Genomic DNA, 22,517 nt, shown 5'->3' with positions numbered 1-22,517 from the left:
ATTAATTATTATGAATTTATTTTTAAAAATTATTTTTTCAATGTATTTTTCTTTTTTTTAATCATTTTTTCCTGGTGCGCTCAGGGTGCGCGCACCGGTAAGCTTACCCGTATCATTTTGACTTGGAGCGCTCAGGGTGTGCGCACCGGTAAGCTCTCCCGAGAGCGCAGCGAGAGTGCTATTTCTGCGTTCGTAAAAAAAAATATGTATGAAAACTAAATAATAATGCAAGACATTCAGTACCATGCTTATAAAAGTAGTATTTTTGATTTTCCGAATGAAAATGATTTTGCATTTCTGTCAAGCTACCAAAACGTCACTCAGGCGCGCCGCATAAGCGCCCCCGGAAGCACCTACGTTCGCGCCGCTTAAGCGCCCCCAGAAGCGCTCCGGTGCGCGCAGCGTAAGCGCGTCAAGTCATGTGAGCTTAAAATAACTCTTTTCATTGGTTGTTAATAGTTTTTTTTTTTACAACTAATGAAAACCCCACCCTTTTCCTTCACTTCTTCTTTCACTTTGGAGACAGCAAGACCTGTTTTTCTCTGTCTTACCATTTTGTGGAAAGAATGGCTGCCAGAGCACCCAGCAGCAGTGAGGAGTCAGATGGTTTCATTGATGAAGAGCCTCCTCAGCCCAAGGTCAAGGAACATTTTATTTGGAAGTTTTTTTCAATACCTGAGGGAATAAAAAAGGTGAATGCTCCCAAAGTTGAATATAAAATCTGCCAAACTGTACTTTCCAGAGGAGACCCCAGAAGGAAGTACAGTTTTGGTAATTCAACAATGATTCGCCACGTTCAACGCAGGCATCCTCAGAACTATGCCCGGGAGAGTGTCAGGGCTCTGGCATGAGATGCTCCAAGGGATGGTGCTTCTACTTCGACTGGAGGAGCAACTGTATCATCGGTGAGGGGGCGACCAGAACAGCTGATTCCAAATATTCAGCCTGTTTTTGATGGCATCACAATCAAATGTAAAGATTGTGATGAACTACTTTGTTATGGTGAACAAAGTATTATGAACATTGTCCGAACAAGAGAGAACCACCGCTGCCGTCCCCAGCCCTAATTTTGATTCTTTTTTTTTGCTCCTGTTGAGCAGTTTGACATTCTCTGTTTTTGTTTTTGTTGAGAAAAAAACGAAAAAAGAAGTAAAAAAAGTTCTTTTTAGAACTACCTCCAACTCTCAAAAAAGAGCTGTATTCTTAAAAAAATCAAAAAGAGTAACTGAAGTGGAGTGCAGTGAGAGAGGAGAGGAAAATGAGTGAGAAAGCAAAGAAAGGGACGAGAGGGGAAGGGAAGTGAAGTAGGGGGACTGAAAGAAGGTGAGTGTGGGAGATGAGTGAGGAGAAGAAGAGTGAACATGGGGAATGAGGATAAAAGAAGAAAATGTAGTAAAGGAACGGGGGTGTGGATGGGTAAGAAAAGAGCAGTGATGTTGAGGAAAGAGTAGAGATACAGACTGGATAAAGGCAAGTGAGTGTGAGACAAGGTGAGTAAGGGAGTGAAGAGATAGAGAAAGTGAAAGAAAAAGTGAGAGTAGAGGACTGAGTGAGGGAGGAAAGAAACATAAGTGAGGGAGTGTGGCTGTGTTATAGGGAGTGAGCATGATAGAAGAGGAGTGACAGACTAAGGGGTCAGAGAGAATGAGGCTAACAGAGAGAGAATGAGGGAAGGGGAGTGTAGAAGTAAGAGGACAGAGGGAGTAAGAGAAGGAGTTACTGAAGTGGAGTAAGGGGAGTAAGGGAAGGGAAAAGAGTGAAGGAGTGAAGGAAGGGAAGAGAGAGGAAGGAAAGTAAAGGTTAAGGTCTGAAAGAAGGTGAGTGTTAAAGTATGGCTGAGTTATAGGGAGTGAGCGTGACAGAAGAGGAGTGAGAGACTAAAGGGACGGAGAGAATGAGGCTAACAGAGAGAGAATGAGGGAAGGGGAGTGTAGAAGTAAGAGGACAGAGGGAGTAAGAGAAGGAATCAGTGAAATGGAGTAAAGAGAGTAAGGGAAGGGAAAACAGTGAAGGAGTGAAGGAAGGGAAGTGAGAGGAAGGAAAGTAAAGGAGAAGGTCTGAAAGAAGGTGAGTGTGGGAGTATGGCTCAGTTATAGGGAGTGAGCGTGATAGAAGAGGAGTGAGAGACTAAGAGGACGGAGAGAATGGGGGTAACAGAGAGAGAGTGAGAGAAGGTGAATGAGTAAGTTACAGGACAGAGGGATTGAGAGAAGGAGTTACTGAAGTGGAGTAGGGGGAGTAAGGGAAGGGAAAATAGTCAAGGAGCGAAGGATGGGAAGAGAGAGTAAGGGAACTAAAGGAGAAGGTTTCAAAGAAGGTGACTGTGGGAGTATGGCTGAGTTATTCGGAGTGAGCGTGACAGAAGAGGAGTGAGAGACTAAAGGGACGGAGAGAATGAGGCTAACAGAGAGAGAATGAGGTAAGGGGAGTGTAGAAGTAAGAGGACAGAGGGAGTAAGAGAAGGAATTAGTGAAGTGGAGTAAGGAGAGTAAGGGAAGGGAAAACAGTGAAGGAGTGAAGGAAGGGAAGAGAGAGGAAGGAAAGTAAAGGAGAAGGTCTGAAAGAAGGTGAGTGTGGGAGTATGGCTCAGTTATAGGGAGTGAGCGTGATAGAAGAGGAGTGAGAGACTAAGAGGACGGAGAGAATGGGGGTAACAGAGAGAGAGAGTGAGAGAAGGGGAGTGAGTAAGTTAGAGGACAGAGGGATTGACAGAAGGAGTTACTGAAGTGGAGTAAGGTGAGTAAGGGAAGGGAAAAGAGTGAAGGAGCGAAGGATGGGAAGAGAGAGGAAGGAAAGTAAAAGAGAAGGTCTGAAAGAACGTGAGTGTGGGAGTATGCCTCAGTTATAGGGAGTGAGCGTGATAGAAAAGGAGTGAGAGACTAAGAGGACGGAGAGAATGTGGGTAACAGAGAGAGAGTGAGAAAAGGGGAGTGAGTAAGTTAGAGGACAGAGGGATTGAGAGAAGGAGTTACTGAAGTGGAGTAAGGGGAGTAAGGGAAGGGAAAAGAGTGAAGGAGCGAAGGATGGGAAGAGAGAGGAAGGGAAGTAAAGGAGAAGGTTTCGAAGAAGGTGACTGTGGGAGTATGGCTGAGTTATAGAGAGTGAGCATGACAGAAGAGGAGTGAGAGACTAAAGGGACGGAGAGAATGAGGCTAACAGAGAGAGAATGAGGTAAGGGGAGTGTAGAAGTAAGAGGACAGAGGGAGTAAGAGAAGGAGTTAGTGAAGTGGAGTAAGGAGAGTAAGGGAAGGGGAAACAGTGAAGGAGTGAAGGAAGGGAAGACAGAGGAAGGAAAGTAAAGGAGAAGGTCTGAAAGAAGGTGACTGTGGGAGTATGGCTGAGTTATAGAGAGTGAGTGTGACAGAACAGGAGTGAGAGACTAAAGGGACGGAGAGAATGAGGCTAACAGAGACAGAATGAGGTAAGGGGAGTGTAGAAGTAAGAGGACAGAGGTAGTAAGAGGAGGAATTAGTGAAGTGGAGTAAGGAAAGTAAGAGAATGGAAAAGAGTGAAGGAGCAAAAGAAGGAAAGAGACAGGAAGGAAAGTAAAGGTTAAGGTCTGAAAGAAGGCGAGTGTGGGAGTATGGCTGAGTTATAGGGAGTGAGCGTGACAGAAGAGGAGTGAGAAACTAAGGGGACGGAGAGAATGAGGCTAACAGAAAGAGAATGAGGGAAGGGGAGTGTAGAAGTAAGAGGAGAGAGGGAAGGAGTTAGTGAAGTGGAGTAATGAGAGTAAGTGAAGGGAAAAGAGTAAAGGAATTAAGTAAGTGAAGAGAGAGGAAGGAAACTAAAGGAGAAAGTCTTAAAGAAGGTGAGTGTGGAAGTATGGCTGAGTTATAGGGAGTAAGCATAACAGAAGAGGTGTGAACGACTAAGGGGACGGAGAGAATGAGGCTAACAGAGAGAGAATGAGGGAAGGGGAGTGTAGAAGTAAGAGGAGAGAGGAAAGGAGTTAGTGAAATGGAGTAAGGAGAGTAAGTGAAGGGAAAAGTGTAAAGGAATGAAGTAAGTGAAGAGAGAGGAAGGAAACTAAAGGAGAAAGAAGAGGAGTGACAGACTAAGGAGACGGAGACAATAAGGTTAACAGAGAGAGAATGAGGGAAGGAGAGTGTAGAACTACGAGGACAGACAGAGTAAGAGAAGGAGTTACTGAAGTGGAGTAAGTAGAGTAGGGGAAGAGAAAAGAGTTCAGGAGTAAAAGAAGGGAAGAGAGTACTAGAAAAGTAAAGGAGAAGGTTTGAAAGAAGGTGAGTGTGGGAGTATGGCTGAGTTATAAGGAGTGAGCGTGATAGAAGAGGAGTGAGAGACTAAGGGAATGGAGAGAATGAGGCTAACAGAGAGAGAATGAGGGATGTGGAGTGTAGAAGTAAGAGGACAGAGGTAGTTAAAGAAGGAGTTAGTGAAGTGGACTAAGGAGACTAGTGTAAATGAAAAAAGGAATGAAGTAAGGGAAGAGAGAGGAAAGAAAGTAAAGAAGAAGGTTAGAAAGAAGGTGAGTGTGGGAGTATGGCTGAGTTAAACGGAGTGAGCGTGATAGAAGAGGAGTGAGAGATTAAGAGGATAGAGGGAATGAGGCTAACAGCGAGAGAATGAGGGAATTTGGAGTGTAGAAGTAAGAGGACAGAGGGAGTAAGAGAAGGAGTTAATGAAGTGGAGTAAGCAGAGTAAGGGAAGGGAAAAGAGTGAAGGAGCAAAGGAAGGGAAGAGAGAGGAAGGAAAGTAAAGGAGAAGGTTTGAAAGAAGATGAGTGTGGGAGTATGGCTGAGTTATAGGCAGTGAGCGTGACAAAAGACGAGTGAGAGACTAAGGGGACGGAGAGAATGAGGCTAACAGAGGGATATTGAAGGAAGGGGACTGTAGAACAAAGAGGACAGAGGAAGTAACAGAAGGAGTCAATCAAGTGGAGTAAGAAGAGTAAGGGAAGAGAAAAGAGTGAAGGAGCAAAAGAAGGGAAGAGAGAGGAAAGAAAGTAAAGGAGAAGGTCTGAAAGAAGGTGAGTGTGAGAGAAGAGTGAGGAAAAGGGGAGTAAACGTGGGGATTCAGAATAAATGAGGCAACCGCAATAAGGGAACAGAGGTGTGGAAGCATGAGAGAAGAGTAGAGAGGTTAAGGAAAATAGAGTTGAGAAAGTAAATTTAAGCATCTCTCACGGCATTTTATATTCTTGTCTGGGTGCCAATTTTATTACTCTGCATGCATTTTCTGCTTGCACCCATGTCAAACATTGCGCAAGGGGCTTGCAAATATGCCCCTCTTTATCTTATATTCCATCTCAATTGATGCCATTACTGAAATACTTTATGCATCTCCCACACCATTTCATATGGTTTTCTATCTGCTATTCCTATCCCTCTCCATACATTCACTGCTTCCACCCATGTTAAAGGTTGCACAAGGCGCTTCTAAAAAAGGAGCATATTTACAAGTTCAATGAAACCATTACACTATCTCCATACCAGCATTGAATCCAAGCATAAAAAACAATTTAAAAAGAAGTCTACCTTATAAACTAAAAAATACAAACTGTAAGCACACACAGCTAATATTATGGAAAAAGGTAAAAATAGAATTCCTTAATTCACATTGACACTCACTGTGATAGTTGTCAAAAATCTTTAAGCTCTCTGTCTTTTTTAAAAGAATCATTACTCACCTTTAAAAATGCTTTGGAAGATGTAAAACAGTGTCAGTCACACTCAACAGATATTCTGAGGCAGAATCTCTGAATAATGCTTCTTTCACTTGAGCCTGAGAATAATGGCACAGATTCTTTCTCATTTCAGACCCATATTCTTGTACCTAACCAATCAAAATTGTTCCGACACAAATTCAAAACCAAACTGCACATTTTAATTGGTTGTACATTTCAAGACTTTGAAACTCACATAACATTCACCCATCCCCCCAGTGCTCATTCACCCTGTAACCATGGTAACTCCCTCCTAACCCAGCACACAGTTCACAAGTTCATCATACTATGTTGCAAAAGAATCCATCAAGGGTGTTTGACCTCTCAATCTACCAGCTAATCAACTGCAATGTTTGTTTAAATGACTTTTTCTCAACCATTGAAATGACTTTTTACAAAAAAAAGCATGCACCCTAATTTTCAGTGGAGATTTTTAAGAAAGCACCAATCATTTCTGGTTTTTCAACTGCACTGATTCTCAACCACTTTTTTTCATAATCAAACTGCCATTTTATTTCCACAACTCATCTGACTAGAAGCACATCTACCTTTAAGATGCCAAAAGTCTGGTTTGTGGGTCATAGCTATGTCCACTGGAGTCAAAAATACGCAGCTTACAGAGGTATTTACAACCTTGATTTACCAAATGTGGACATTGTATGGATTGGACAGAGAGGATTGAGAAGTCACCAATTGATACCATTAGTAAAATCCTTTATGCATTTACCACACCCTGACCTTATAATTGTGCACTGTGGTGGAAATGACCTAGGCACTTTGACTGGGGTAGGTCTGGAAATGCTTTTAAAGGACATCTTTGGGCAATTGATATAACTTTTTCCAAAAACTGCCTTGGTATTTTCTAATATATGCCAAAGGCAAAAATGGAACTGGTCCAACCAATTTTGTCCACAGATTGAAAAAGCAAGGAAACATGTGAATAAATCTGTTTCTGCTTTCCTCAGAGACTATGGTATGGGTTCCATTTACCACAACACCTTGCGTTACAACATGCAAGGCATGTATAGGAGAGATGGTGTGCATTTTACAGTTGAGGGGAATAGAGTTTTCCTCTTGAATACAAGACTCTTCATTGGTACGTACTTGTAGGTACAAAAAACACCCACATAACACAACAGCTCTTTTCAGAGCTAACTTACCTCTAAACACTCTACATTATTTTTTTACACTGTTTTTCCCCGTGGTGCGCTCAGGGTGCGCGTACCCGGGAACGCACCCAGCGCTTACCCCACGACCATTTTAAAACAAATAGTTTTTGGGCCCTTCAGGGTCCTTCTAGGCCCCCCTCAGAAAACCTAGGGGGTCAGGGGGTGTCTACTCTGCCCCCTTTTAATTATTTCCCCCTTTCTTTTTCACCTCTTGTGTCTCGATTCTACCGAGACACAAGATGGCGGACTCTCCGGACTGTTTAGAATGTTGACAGACACCCGAGAGCCAATCAGCTTTCCGCTCGCGCACTCCCGTAGCGCGCCGGGTGCGCTCCCCTGTACGCATACCGGTGAGCGCTCGGAGCACGCCTATAGATATATATGTGTTTTGAAGTTAATTTAAAAAAAAAACACTGGAACAATTTTCACCAAACATAGCAAAGGCACATCTGCGTACCAGTCCCTACAATTTTGCCAAGTTTGGCGTAATTCCATTCAGGCTGTAGACTTGTCAGACCATCCTATGGAAATTAACATGGGGAAAACACGTTTTGGAACCCCCCTTTTTTCTCAGCACCCACTTCACGAATCCCCCCGAAACTTCCAGGGAAGGAGCGAAGCGGAGCTGGCCAAAATTTTGGAAAATTACACACAAATTCCTCAACCGGCGCCAGAGTTATTCCCAATAGAATGTTGCAGATTTCCTATGGTAGCTAGGTCCTAACTATAACTACCTACTGGCGACTGCCAGTAGGTAATATATATATATATATTACCTACTGGCGGTCGCCATTAGGTAGTTATAGTTAGGATCTACTTTCCATAGAAAATCCGCAACATTCTATTGGGAATAACTTTGGCGCCGGTGGACGAAACTTCGCAAATTTCTTAAAGAAGATGGCCCGCTCCGCTCTGCTCCTTCCCTGAAAGTTTGGGGGGGATTCGTCCAGCAGGGGCCGAGATAAAAGGGGTCCCAAAACGTGTTTTCCCCATGTTAATTTCCATAGGGCGGTTGGACTCACTTTTAGCCTGAACGGCTGAATGGATTTCCACCAAACTTGGCAAAATTGTAGGGACTGGTAGCCCGATGTGCCTTTGCTATATCGCAAGATATGTGCTCCAGTGGATTTTGAGTAATTTAGGTTCCCAAAAATATATATATCTATAAGCGCGCCCCGGTACGCGCAACGGGGCGCGTACCAGCGCGCTACGCGAGCTTGCGAGCGGAAAGCTGATTGGCTCTCGGGTGTCTGTCAACATTCCAAACAGTCCGGAGCGGCCGCCATCTTGTGTCTCGGTAGGATCGAGACACAAGAGGTGGCAAAAACAAAGGGGGAAATGACTAAAAGGGGGCAGGGTAGACCCCCCCCTGACCCCTTAGGTTTGATGTAGGGGCCATAAAAAGGCTTTGCGGGGCAAAAAAAATATTATTTTTTTTCGATTTTCGCTCGGGGAGCGCCCGGTACGCGCACCGGGGAGTGTACCGGGGAGCGTACCCTAGAGAAAAAAGAATGACAGAGTTTTTTTAAAATGTAGAATTTTTTTATAAATTGGAGGTAGTTCTAAAAAGAACTGTTTTTTTTATTCTTTTTGTTGTTTTATATTTTTTTAATTGTTTTTTTAACATTTTTTACTTTTTTGGCTTTCCTGAACAGTTTTATATTTTTTTTGTATTTTTTATGGGGAGAAACAAAAAACGGAATTGTAAACGGCTCAACTGGACCAAAAAAAAATCAGGAAAAAATTAAGGTTTCTTCGGGCACTTGTGGTTATCACCAGCAAGGTTGATGAGTGTAATACTTTGCTCACCATAGGTAATTGTTTTACCACACAATATACAAACGATTTTTTATCCACCAAACTTGGTTTGTATGTTTGGGACCATCTGCCTTGCCTCTGGATCCGATGGAGTGGGTTCTTTGCTTGTTGAGGTTCTGGAAGACGATTGGGGAAGGTTTCTGCACAGTTCTCTCACCTCTGCTGCAGAATAATTATTGGGGTGCAATCGTTGCATGTGGCGAATCATTGTGTGATTCCCAAATGAATATTTTTTTGCAGGGTTCCCCCTGGATAGTACAGCGCCACAAATGAGACAGGTCACCTTTGCAGCGTTTACTTTCTTTGCACCCCTTGGGATTTTAAAAAACTCCCATATAAAGTGCTCCCTAGGTTTATATGGGGGATTGTCTTCAGGCAGGAACTGCCTTCTCTCCTCCTCCTCCTCCTCTTCTTCTTGACCACCAATGTGATGTTGTGGTGGTCCTTGTGGTGGTGGTGGTGGTGGTGGTGGTGCAGATGCTCCAGCTGCTGCTGCTACTGTAGCCATTTCTCTTTCAATAGAAGCAGGTCTTCCTCACTCAAACAACAAAGTGAGAATGAGGAAAAAAGGTGGGGGCTTTCATCATTTGGAAAACAAAACTGTTCTGAACCAATGAAAAGTGTTATTTTCAGGTCACATGACCCGGTCTTTCATCATTTGGAAACCGAAAGTGTTCTGAACCAATGAAAAGTGTTATTTTCAGGTCACATGACCCGACGCGCTTACGCTACGCGCCCCGGAGCGCGCCCGGGGGCGCGTAGCGTAAGCTCGTCAGGGCGCGCCCGGGGGCGCTTTCGTAGCACGATCGTATGTGCTCGGGCGCTTCCGGGTGCGCTTACACCATGCGTCATAAGACGCATCACGCATCTACGCGATACGTCACGATGATGTTTTTGTTCGCGGCAATAGCGCTAACGGGACGCTCACTGGTACGCGAACCGGGGCGCGGCAAACTGCGCTTACCGGTAAGCGCATCGGTACGCGCCCCGGGAGCGCTCCGGCGCAAAAAAAATAAAAATATATATACACATAAAAAAAAATAGTATTACATAAATATACAATATAAAATGTATTATAAAAAATATTACATTTCATACCTATAGAGATTTGCTATTAAAAAACCTTTGAAATTCACTGAAAAAACCATAGGTTTCACACCAGTTATAGTTAGGAATTAGCATTTAAAAAACCTATTAAATTCACTGAAAAAACCATAGGTTTCACACCAGTTATAGTTAGCTGGAAATTTTACTCGCATAAAACCATTGAAATTCCCACGTTATAGTTAGTTGGACTCACTATAACTTGCGCGTGCAATGCACTGCTGATGACGTCAAATATTACATCACTATGACATGGTCAGTGACATCACTCATGACATCACTGATGACACCATCCTTGTGACAGAGTGACAGACCTCCTTTCACTGTAATGTAACCCTTGAAACACATATTCAAAAATAGAAACTCAAATTTTCAAAAAAATGTAGATACCCATACCAGTTACAACAACCAATTCATTAATTCCACCATCTATATACACATCCACTCATTCACCAACAGTTGTATATAGTCACTCATACATATACTTACTCATCATATGTAGTGATACACTTATACATCCTGTTACACACCGACAGTCATCCAAAAGTTACTCACACACATACTCACACATGCAAATAAACTATGGAACATCCATTTATTTGCATATACAGCTATACACACACTACCACCTTACTTCTAAGGAAACTTACACATGCTTACTCTCTTAAACAATCACTTATAGAAACACATACTTATTTAAACAGGAACTCTTACAATCTCTTACTCTCACATATACTCACTTATATACATCAATATTCACATATACTAGATCAAAACAGATGTAGTTACTGATAAAGACACTAGTGAGACAGTCATTCACTCACTAACACACACATATACACACTCATCCACCCATACAGTCCTGCACATATGCTGTCTTCAAAACACATACAAACAGAGAGTCAGTCATTCATGCATCTATGTGCTAAGTAATACTCCCATCAAACCATACAGACACTCATACTGATACTAAAAAAAATCTAATAACCTATATACAAACACATGTAGCTACTCACCAACCCATACAGCCACTTATACACAAAGTGAAACACTAATACATATATTTAAATATTTAAACATTACTCACTAATATATGTATTCACTAAGATACACTTAATAAGCCAGTTAACCAATCAAATTTTTTTTTTTAAAACATCCATTTAGACACTTATTTAAACATGTATTCTTCCATCAACTTTTACATATACATATATAACACATATTTATTTTTCAGAAAGACACACATTCACTGGATGGTGTCATCAGTGATGTCATGAGTGATGTCACTGACCATGTCATGAGTGATGTAATATGTGACGTCATCAGCAGTGCATTGCACGCGCAAGTTATAGTGAGTCCAACTAACTATAACGTGGGAATTTCAATGGTTTTATGCGAGTAAAATTTCCAGCTAACTATAACTGGTGTGAAACCTATGTTTTTTTCAGTGAATTTAATAGGTTTTTTAAATGCTAATTCCCAACTATAACTGGTGTGAAACCTATGGTTTTTTCAGTGAATATATATATATATATATATATATATATATATATATATATATATATATATATATATATATATATATATTACCTACTGGCGATAGCCAGTAGATATATATAGTTAAGACCTAGCTACCATAGGAAATCCGCAACATTCTATTGGGAATAACTTTGGCGCCGGTTGAGGAATTTGCGTGTAATTTTCCAGAATTTAGGCCAGCTCCGCTCCGCTTCTTCCCTCGAAATTTCGGGGGTATTTGTCATGCGGGGGCCGAGAAAAAAGGGGGGTCCCAAAACGTGTTTTCCCCATGTTAATTTTCATAGGACGAATAGACAAGGCTACAGCCCCAACCGCTGAATGGAATTACACCAAACTTTGCAAAATTGTAGGGACTGGTACGCAGAAGTGCCTTTTCTATATTTGGTGAAAATTGCTCCAGTGGTTTTTATGAAAATTAACTTCAAAAACACATATATATCTATATAAGCTTACTGTAAGCTTACTGTACTCTGTACCTTCCCGAGTACGAGCTGCATTCTGATTGGCTGCCAATGTCTGCCAACACTCCAAAACATAAATTGTTGGCAGCCATCTTGTGCCTCGGTAGACTGAGGCACAGGACAGCTGAAAAACAAACGTGTAGAACTCAAAAAGGGGCAGGGTAGAAGCGCCCTGACCCCCTAGACCTGCTCAGGGGGTCCCACAAGGACCCCCAAGGCAAAAAAAATTGTTTTCAAAATTCAAATTCTTCATCCAAGAAGTGTTGGCAGCCATCTTGGAACCAATATACATGATAGCACCTCATTAAAAATCATTGCAGTTAATAGAAGGTTTTAGGACTTTAGTTACATTATAAATCATTTGTTGGTGGTACCATACTCATTTTAGGAATTGTGGTGTGTTCTAAGGTGATTATGCCATGTGAAAAAGCCTTCTGCTGGGATATCATGAATCATGTTTGAAATAAAACTATTATCTCATGCTTTTCCCACAGTGATTTGAAAGGGGATCTATAAGCTAAACTGAAAGCCTATTTTCTGTAAATTCACATTATCTTTCTCAGGCATGTGAGAATGAAGTCTGACATTCTCAGTAAAACATGTACATCCAACAAGGACAGAGACTGTCAGTTGATTCCTTTGTGTTCTACTGCAGGTTCCCAGAGTGTTCTAAAGAACAACTAGAGCGCTAACAGTCCTGGAGAGGTGGAGAGGTGTGGCTCACCGGTTAGAGGCGGCAGACCTGTAAGCAGAGAACGGCCCGGGACCAGGGTTCAATTCCCGACGCGGCAGGGTCTTGAACCAGGGTCAACGGACTCGATAATTCTCGCCTCAGTGCCTACTCTAACCAGGGAACACACTCGGTAACTCTGGGCATTAAGCTTGCCTCATCTCTACAACGGCCCCCCACAGACGCCGGGGATGCCTGGTTTCACCCTGGAGATACCCAGAAAGGGACCATCTCACAGGGAAAACCAGGACGGGTTCCCCAGCGGTCTACAGCGCCAGGACACTCGGGTAGAGTAACAGTGCGCTTTACAAGTATCCCACATTTACATTTACCTATTACAAAGGTATGGCACGCCTGAAGCCATCTTGATTGGAATAAAGTGGTAACTCTTAAAACATTTAATTTAAAAAGGAACAAAATGAGGGGGTATATTTTGCCATTAGAAGGTATGATTAGTGCAGCAGAAAGAAAAAATTAGGGCATATTTTGAGTGACTTCTCAAATCCTCTTCTATTTCATTAAACAATTCTGACATGCAGTCTCCCAAGATGGCCACCAGAGACAAAAGAGCCCATATGTAGCCCAAATATCACCCAGATGTAGCCCAAGTATAGCCCAATGACGGAATGTCCCAGAGTGGTCTAAAGAACAACTAGAGCGCTAACAGTCTTACTTATGACAAAAGTACGGCACACCAGAAGCCATCTTGATTGGAATGAAGTGGTAAGTCTGAAAACATTTGATTTGAAAAGGAACAAAATGAGGGGGTTCATTTTGCCATAGAAAGTATGATTAGTGCTTCAGAAAGAAAAATTAGGGCACATTTTGAGTGACTTCTCAAATTCTCTTCTATTTCATTAAAACATTCTGACATGCAGTCTCCCAAGATGGTCACCAGAGACAAAAGAGCCCAAATGTAGCCCAAATAGCACCCAGATGTAGCACAAGTATAGCCCAATGACAGAATGTCCCAGAGTGTTTTAAAGAACAACTAGAGCGCTAACAGTCTTACTTATGACAAAAGTATGGCACACCAGAAGCCATCTTGATTGGAATGAAGTGGTAACTCTTAAAACCTTTAATTTAAAAAGGAACAAAATGAGGGGGTATATTTTGCCATAGAAAGTATGATTAGTGCTGCAGAAAGAAAAATGAGGGCACATTTTGAGTGACTTCTCAAATCCTCTTCTATTTCATTAAAAAATTCTGACATGCAGTCTCCCAAGATGGCCACCAGAGACAAAAGAGCCCAAATGTAGCCCAAATATCACCCAGATGTAGCCCAAGTATAGCCCAATTACAGGATGCTCCAGAGTGTTCTAAAGAACAACTAGAGCGCTAACAGTCTTACTTATGACAAAAGTATGGCACACCAGAAGCCATCTTGATTGGAATGAAGTGGCAAGTCTGAAAACATTTAATTTAAAAAGGAACAAAATGAGGGGGTCCATTTTGCCATAGAAAGTATGATTAGTGCTTCAGAAAGAAAAATGTGGGCACATTTTGAGTGACTTCTCAAATCCTCTTCTATTTCATTAAAATAATTCTGACATGCAGACTGAAACATGCACTTTGAATACCAGCAGCAGACTTCCCTGGTGAGCAGTAGCTTTACTACAGTTATATAATGAGCAACTAGAGTGCTAACGTTCCGAATTTATGGCAAATGTGTGACACATCTGAATGCCTTCTTGATGGAACCAAAGTAAACAAGCATTGAAAATGCAATAGATCTCGCCCTCGTTTAAGTTAAAGCCATTCTGTTTGTAATGAGGTGGCTTTTTAGCTTTGCTTTTAATAATGTTTTTCAAACTTTCCTGTAAATAACATGCATATGTATGCATATATGTATATGTATGCATGCATTTATATTTGTATTTATATAGATATGCAGATTATTTATGTTTATATATGTATTTATATATATATATATATATATATATATATATATATATATATATATATATATATATATATATATACACATACATATATATAAATGCATCACTCACTCCGCTTCCTGATGCACTCTGGAGTCTTACCAGCCGGCAAGAAGTACACGGACACGGACCAGTTAGGTGCTGAATTTTAATCGCAGAAAAAAGTCAAAGACGTTTCGGCTCAACGGAGCCTTGTTCACATGACAACGTTACTTTGAACGGACAGCCCTTTTAAAGTGCACGTGTTTAACACAATTACCACCACCTGTGAAGTTTTAGGTATGGACATAAAAGAAATACTATATCGGTTTCATAGTTAAAATACAATAACCTTGTTAAGTTGTTACGTTTCTATTTCTGTACAATATCTTAATTAAATACGTTAGCTCATATGACATATCAAATTGTGAATTAATGTGGATTTAGATAAAAAGGAAATTTTACAGTAAAATACATTTTTTGCGTAATGGATTGACTTTTCAGGTTATAATATAAAATATGCGTTTAAAAAAACCGTTTCTGTCTTTTGCCTCCAAATATTGTAAACTGGTTAGATATCTGACAGTGAACTCCTGAAGAGGGGTTAATTTAAAGTGCAAATGCTTAACTAAAGATGTGCAAATATTGCTTTCAGTGCATACTTATTGTGCAAAATATTGCAAAATGTGCAAAATATAGCAAACTGGGCATAATATCCCCCATCTTCATGTGCAAAATACGCTACTTTCTCCAATCCTCAACCCGAGTTCAAATTTATACTAAATGTTGGTTACTTAATCAGTATATCTGAAGTTAAATATATGCCTGGTATATTCATAAAGATTTTTTACAAGAGAGCTGTTAAATTTGTATCACATATATAACCTGTTATTTCTAATTTGTTTGTACCTTTAAACAACCCACATAATTCACAATCTTACCATAGCTAATATAGGTAAAAAACATGTTCAGTAGTCCATACATCGTGATAACATTAAAAAATCCCTAAAATTAAATCACAGAGGACTGCTTAGAAAAAAGGTTCCACTCAGTCCCAGTCTGTGTAAAGTGCCCATCAGTGGTGATTTCTAAAATTAAGTTTTATTTCAATAAAGGTAGCAGCAAAGTTCAGTTACTATTGTTAGATCTGAGTTAAGTCGCAGCCTTCCCATGGTGCACATGTGGTCTCACCCAGCCGGGTTGTTCCTGCATGTGCAAGCCACAGGGAGGAGACTGTTAACAAAATGGATTCTTAACATAATAAGATTTTATGGCAAGCATGTATACAAATCCTCTGTTACATTAAGGCCAACAGGAGTCTTAGTATTGAGCAAGAGGATATATTTGGTTTCGAGTCTTCTTAGTTTAGCGTCCCTGTCCCCTCCTCTTCTACTGTTCATGACTGCGTCAATCACCCAATATTTAAGGCTGGTATTATCACTATGGTGGCAATCCCTGAAGTGGCGCGCCACTGGATAGGTATTGTCGCCATTTGTGATTGCACGTAGGTGCTGGAGGATACGTTTGTGGACAGCATGTTTAGTGCTGCCCACATACCTGAGTTGACAGGGACATTGTAAAACGTATACTGCAAATTCTGTTTTGCAGGTGAGGACCTGTGTGATCGGATGTTGAGTATCAGTGAAACCATCTCTGTAGGTTTTGGTCTTCTCTCCGTGTAGGCAAGCTTTGCAGGTCTTACACCTGTAAAAACCTTTGTTTTCCTGCCACCATGGTGATTTCACATAAGGTTCAGGATTTGTTGCCACTATGTGATCACGTAGGGAGGGGGCTCTGCTAAAGGTGAGAGATACTCTGTTAGGGACAGTTTTACCAAAGATATTGTCCTTCATCACCAGTGGCCAGTGTTTATAAATAATCCTGCGCACTTGTTTGTGCTGTTTATTGTATCCTGTTATTATCCGGAAACAACTGGCTCCCTTCTTCCCTACATTCTGTGTATCACTGGTAGGGTTTATCTGGCGATCAGATTTCTTCACCAGAAGTTCCTCCCTAGATAATGCCATAGACTTCTGTTTGGCCCTCTCAATTAGTTGGCTCGAGTATCCTCGTTCCAGAAAGCGCATCATGCTTTCGTACTGTGCCTTCTCTAAATCAACAGAGTTGCTACAAACTCGTCGTAGTCGTAGCATTTCCCCATAGGGGATGCTGGAAACCAAATGTGCCGGATGTGCACTTGCAGCATGTAAAATGCTGTTACCAGCAGTCGCTTTACGGAAAATTCTGGATTCAAGACGTCCATTGTCAATGTACAACTCAGTGTCAAGGAATGTGACCTTCTCCTGACTGAGGGTAGCTGTAAATTTTAGATTTAGTTTGTTGTCATTGATGTCATGAATGAATTTTACTGCCTCTTCCTGACTACCCCTCCAAATTACCAACAGGTCATCGATGAAACGAAACCATGCCACCAAATTATTGCGGATATTGTGCTGGTATTCGAGGCCGAGGACCAGCTCCTCCCAAGCCCCCATGTGTAAACATGCAAAGCTCGGAGAGAAGCTGGCCCCCATTGCTACTCCCTGAAGTTGGCGGTATAGTTGTTGGTTGAAAAGGAAAACATTATTGACCAGGCAAAATTCTAACATCTCTAGAAGCATAGTATTATGTTCATTGCACTCAGGACCCCTTCTAGATAAGTAGTGTTCAATTGCCTTTAAACCGTCACTGTGAGATATACTCGTGTATAATGATGACACATCCAATGCAATAAGCCAATCATCAGTAACCCATTCCACATCTTTGATTTTCATTAAAAAGTCCCCTGTGCCTTGAACATATGATCCCAGTTGTTGCACATACCCCTGTAGAAAGTAATCTATATAGACAGAGGTGTGTTCCAGGAGACTGCCTCTGGCAGAGATGATGGGTCTTCCCGGTGGGTGTAGGGGGTCTTTATGTATTTTGGGTATAAAATACAATATGGGCGTAATGGGATTGTCATTTTTGAGGTATTTGAATTCAGCTTCAGTGATTAATTTGGATGATCTCCACTTTGACAGTTAGTGATGATATTCTTCTTTTATAGTCATTAATACTCGACTGTGTATACGTTCATAGCAGGTTCGGTCATTTAACTGAATATATGCTTCCTTATCATAGTCAGTTTTGGTCATAAGGACTACATTGCCGCCTTTATCACTGTTTCTCACCACTAGATACTTTTCCTTTTGCAATCTGTTGGTGAGCGCTGTATATTGTTGAAATTGGCTATCAAATTGTCTTTTTTTTGCCAATATGGACTTGGAGTTCTTTCAGGTCCGCAACCACATTCTCATGAAATATGTCAAGGTTATCACGAGGTAGGATGGGAAAGAAGGTAGAGGGTGGCCTAAAATGGGTGTTCATTGAGATTCTGTTTCCACATTGATCAATCCCCTTGTTTGCTATATTTGTACTGCTTGACTACTCATAACCCTCTCCATAAGTTTACCAAAGTTCTGTAATTATTCGTGTACCTTGAGATGCATTTGTATTGGTGTTAGCATTGTCAGTTGTGGGTGCAGTCTGTTGTATATCTTCAGATTTCTCCTTCATAGTATAGAATTTGCGTAGTTTTAATTTTCTGACCGCTTTGTAAATATCGCATCTAGTTGCTGGATAATTGAAGTTGCAAGGTGCCGCATAGGTGAGTCCCAATTTGAGTATTTCCTCTTCCTTGAATGTCAATTTCAATGATGTCAGGTTGACAATTGTTCGGCTGGTTGCATTTATTATTCCTGTTGGGCGACAGATCCCCGTCCCCTTACGCCTCTTTTCCTCTTTTGGTAACCTCCTCTTTGCCGTCCTCCACCTCTGGCGTCGTCGGTAATTGGCCCGCTGTTTCCTTGTTCTTTTTGTGCATGGGACCTTAAGGTTTTCAGTCTTTCCTGACATAAAAAATTGATTTCTTGGCCAGGTGTTGGTTTCGGAACTCCTTCCGCCTGTTTCTGTCTATGGCGGTCAGAATCTGATTCCGTTTCAGGGTCAGAACTCAACGTAATGTTGGAGGAGTCACTTTGCGTATTTTTCCCTTGCTGCTGACGGGTTTTATGGACTTTAGGTGGAGGTTTTGATAAGCCTTTGCGGAGAATATCGTATTTCCGTGAAAACGTAAATATCTGTCCCAATTCATAATCGTTGCGGTCCCTTTGGAACTTATATACTTTTCTGTCAACGATTTTGGCTTCCTCCTTTTTAAGGTGTTCATTCATTATTTTAGTCAGTTTCGTTTTTTCCTCTTCCTCCCCTAGGCCCTCCAATTCCTCATGGATAGCTGCTATTTCTGTCAGCAACCTAGCCCTGTCTATGTCAGCATATTTAATCAATACTTGCACTTGTCGACGCGATGCCTCAAGATTGATCTACGCCCATTCCTTCATCAGTTCGGGGTTAGGATCCTCGTATGTAGGTGCTGTGAGGATACGTAACCCGCGAGGTATGTGATTGACTTCCACATATCGTTGTAACGACTTTGATTCCCACCATTTTGCTTGCTCCTGGCGAGATTTTTTTCTCCAGTGTTTTAAATAAGTTTTTTATAACTGATGTGGTGCTACCACTAGAGTCATTGTTGGGCCTCCCACGAATGTCAGGTGGGATGGGGGCGTTGTCGGAAAACAATGTAGCTGCCAAAGTTTCCCGATCCCGTATGTTGTCACCCGACATTTTTCTGCAGTCTATATATGCTTATCCAGGTACTTTACAACTATCCTGATAAACTAATCGGTGTTGAAAAGTTCCCCTGGGCACCGTACTTCTCTCCCACCACGTGGATCTGGATCTGGGTGCTTACTTGGTCAGGCGTGTAAATTACTCTGGTTCTTCAATCAACCGGTTGGCTGCTCGAGCCCGAGCAGTCTCCGCTCCGACCAGCTTGCTCCGCTCTCTCGTCCGTCTCTTCCGGTTGGTGGGGGTCAGGCGCTCTACTCCTTCCGGAGTCACACAATTTCCCGGATCAAGCCCAAGAAAACAATGCGATTGGGGCGCCGTCCGTTTGATGAGAAGGGTCTTGTGTTTAGCCGGTTCGGACTCAACCTGGCTATATATCACTCACTCCGCTTCCTGATGCACTCTGGAGTCTTACCAGCTGGCAAGAAGTACACGGACACGGACCAGTTAGGTGCTGAATTTTAATCGCAGAAAAAAGTCAAAGACGTTTCGGCTCAACGGAGCCTTGTTCACATGACAACGTTACTTTGAACGGACAGCCCTTTTAAAGTGCACGTGTTTAACATAATTAACACCGCCTTTGAAGTTTTAGGTATGGACATAAAAGAAATACTATATCGGTTTCATAGTTGAAATACAATAACCTTGTTAAGTTGTTACGTTTCTATTTCTGTACAATACCTTAATTAAATACGTTAGCTCATATGACATATCAAATTGTGAATTCATGTGGATTTAGATAAAAAGGAATATATATATATGTGTATATGTGTGCGTGTAGATAGACCGAGGCAATAGAAAGCAGAAAAACAAACGTGAAGAACACAAAAAGGGGGCAGGGTAGATACACCCTGACCCCCTAGGCTTGCCCAGGTGGTCCCACAAGGACAAAAAAGCCCACATTTTTTTTTAAACACCTGGTCTGGTTTTTTTAAAAAATTACCCCCCCGGGGGGACCAAATCGCGGCGGCATAGTGATAAAGAAGTGTGGGGGGTCCACAATCCCCCCCACACTGCCCCGGGGACCACCGCCCCCGGGGCAAAGCAACACAGCCCCTTGGCGCATACTCGAGGCTCCTGGTGGGCTACTTGGCCCCAGGGACCCCCAGTATGCAAGGGGAATGAGTTTCTATTCTGCAAACACGCCAGGGGTTGCGCTGCAGAGAGGTGTAAAAAAGGGTGTGGCCTCATTTCACCTCTCTGTAATGCAGCTCCCTGGCTTATACTGGAGGCTCCTGGTGGGCTAGTTGCCCCCCAGGGACCCCCAGTATGCAAGGGGAATTAGTTCCTCCTCTGCAAATGCGCCAGGGATTGTGCTGCAGAACGTTGTAAAAAGGGGGCGTGCCCTCTGAACACCTGCCTGCAAAAATGTAGTAAATCAGTATAAAAAAATAACAATTAATACATTTATAAATTGTCATTTAAAAAAACCTTTGAAATTCAATGAAAAAAACCATAGGTTTCAGGCCTTATATAGTTAGGAATTACAAAGAGTGATGAAAATTTTTAATAGTGTATGAAAAGGTGTATGTGATTGTCACGTGGATGTTGTCATGAGTGATGTCATCAGTGATGTCATTTGAGATGTCATCAGTGATGTCACTGACCATGTCATGAATGATCTAATATGTGACATAATCAGCAGTGGATTGCGGGTGCGCGAAATATAGTTAGTACAACTAACTATATAGGAGCAATTTCAATGGTTTTGTATGAGTGAAATGTCCAGCTAACTATAACACCCCTGAAACTTATAGTTTTTTGAGTGAATTTCAAAGGTTTTTTAAAAGCTGATTCCTAACTATATAAGGCCTAAAACCTATGGTTTTTTTCAGTGAATATATATATATTGGTGGAACTAGTCAGCGGTGAGGAGGACTAATTAAAGGTAGAAGGGACTCGCCTCCTGGTAACACTCACCTGGCACTGAAGAAGGCAAAACTTGCTGAAATGCATTTGCCGAGTGTGTTGTAATAAAGTTTCCTCCGACCAGATCCCCCGCAGTGGCTTCTCTCTTTTCACGGAAGGAGGTGTTCTTGTATATATATATGTATATATAACCTACTGGCGGTCGCCAGTAGGTAGATACAGTTAGGACCTATTTTCCATAAGAAATCCGCAACATTCTATTTGGAGTAACTTTGGCGTCGGTTGACGAATCTTCGCGAAATTTTCAAAACTAATGGCCAGGTCCGCTCCGCTCCTATCCTGAAGGTCTTGGGGTGATTCATGAAGTGGGGGCCGAGAACAAAGGGGGTCCCAAAACATGTTTTCCCCATGCAATTGTCCATTGGGACCTTTAGCCGCAGCTACAGTCCAAACTGCTGAACGGAATTACACCAAATTTGGCAAATCAATCACCTTCAAGTATTGGCAAAGCAAATATAGCCTTCTATATTATGCTATTGTATGGAAACATCATTTCTGCATGCATGTGTTTGCATGAGTTGTATATTTAAAGCCAGATCTACTGATTTTGCCAATGCTTGTTAAGCTACTCAGACCATGTAACTTGAAGTACTGGGAAGGAGAGGCTGAGGGAGGAAGGAAAAAAGCGCAATGTTTACATATACTAATGATGCTGCTGGTATAAAATCACCAGCTGAAAAACAGTGTCATAGAGAAAGGGATTTTTAAATAGCATAACCTGTGACTAGGGTTTGTTACGTTCTTATTTATACTGGCAAATATATTCTACAGAAAAATATCAATTTAACAAAACATGCGAAAAGTAGCTGCATATACTCACCCGTCTCTGCGGTCTTTCCAAGCTGACTCCAAGGCATGATGTAAGCAATCTCAACATCCATTTTATCGAGGAATGTTACTAAAGTAGACATAACATCTTGCCAGGCTTTATCTTGCAGCAGCGCAGTGCTCACTCTCTTTCGGTGCTCAAAACTGTCTGTGTTGGTGGGGTACAAAATAGAGCAATGCATCAACTACCAAAATGTCCTACACAATACAATTTGCACTTGAAGGATTTGCCATTATGGCCAAATCTACTGTTAAATTCAACTTCCGAGGGTCCACACTAGGGGGAATAGAAGTTGTATGCTTGACATGCAGCAAAGATCCTTCCTGAGCTGACAAAAATAAAATACTTACGCTGAAAATAAAACGCTTTTATAGGCATCTTCCAAGGAACTTACCTGTTTTAGGAAGGCATGATATTCACGAGAAGAAGTGCCCTGTGCTGGTGTGTATCACTTACAACGCAACTTTTACGTCGTAATGCTGTTACAACGCAGCTATTACAACGCAGGATCCATTACAACGCATGGCATTACAACGCATGGCATTACATCGCAGATGCTATTACAACGCATACCATTACACCGTAAGTATTGGTAAGTATATAATTTATTTTAATTTTATTTAATAATATATAAATGATTTAATTAATATTACTTATAA

The 22,517-nt window shown here is 41.6% G+C and overlaps 1 protein-coding gene across 1 annotated transcript in view; it reads right to left on the bottom strand.

Moving 5' to 3' along the window:
- LOC144818809 (protein NipSnap homolog 3B-like) overlaps positions 1–22,517 on the bottom strand; it is a 556,246-nt gene that overhangs the window by 268,970 nt on the left and 264,759 nt on the right. The window contains exon 3 of the mRNA XM_078676579.1: positions 21,850–22,005. Within this exon, the coding sequence (XP_078532705.1) occupies positions 21,850–22,005 (156 nt within the window). The remainder of the gene's footprint in view (positions 1–21,849; positions 22,006–22,517) is intronic.

Source organism: Lissotriton helveticus, chromosome 2_1 (genome assembly GCF_964261635.1).
Source record: "Lissotriton helveticus chromosome 2_1, aLisHel1.1, whole genome shotgun sequence".
Lineage (NCBI taxonomy): Eukaryota > Metazoa > Chordata > Amphibia > Caudata > Salamandridae > Lissotriton > Lissotriton helveticus.
The sequence above is the reverse complement of the archived record's forward strand: the minus strand, read 5'-3'. Positions and strand labels throughout refer to the sequence as shown.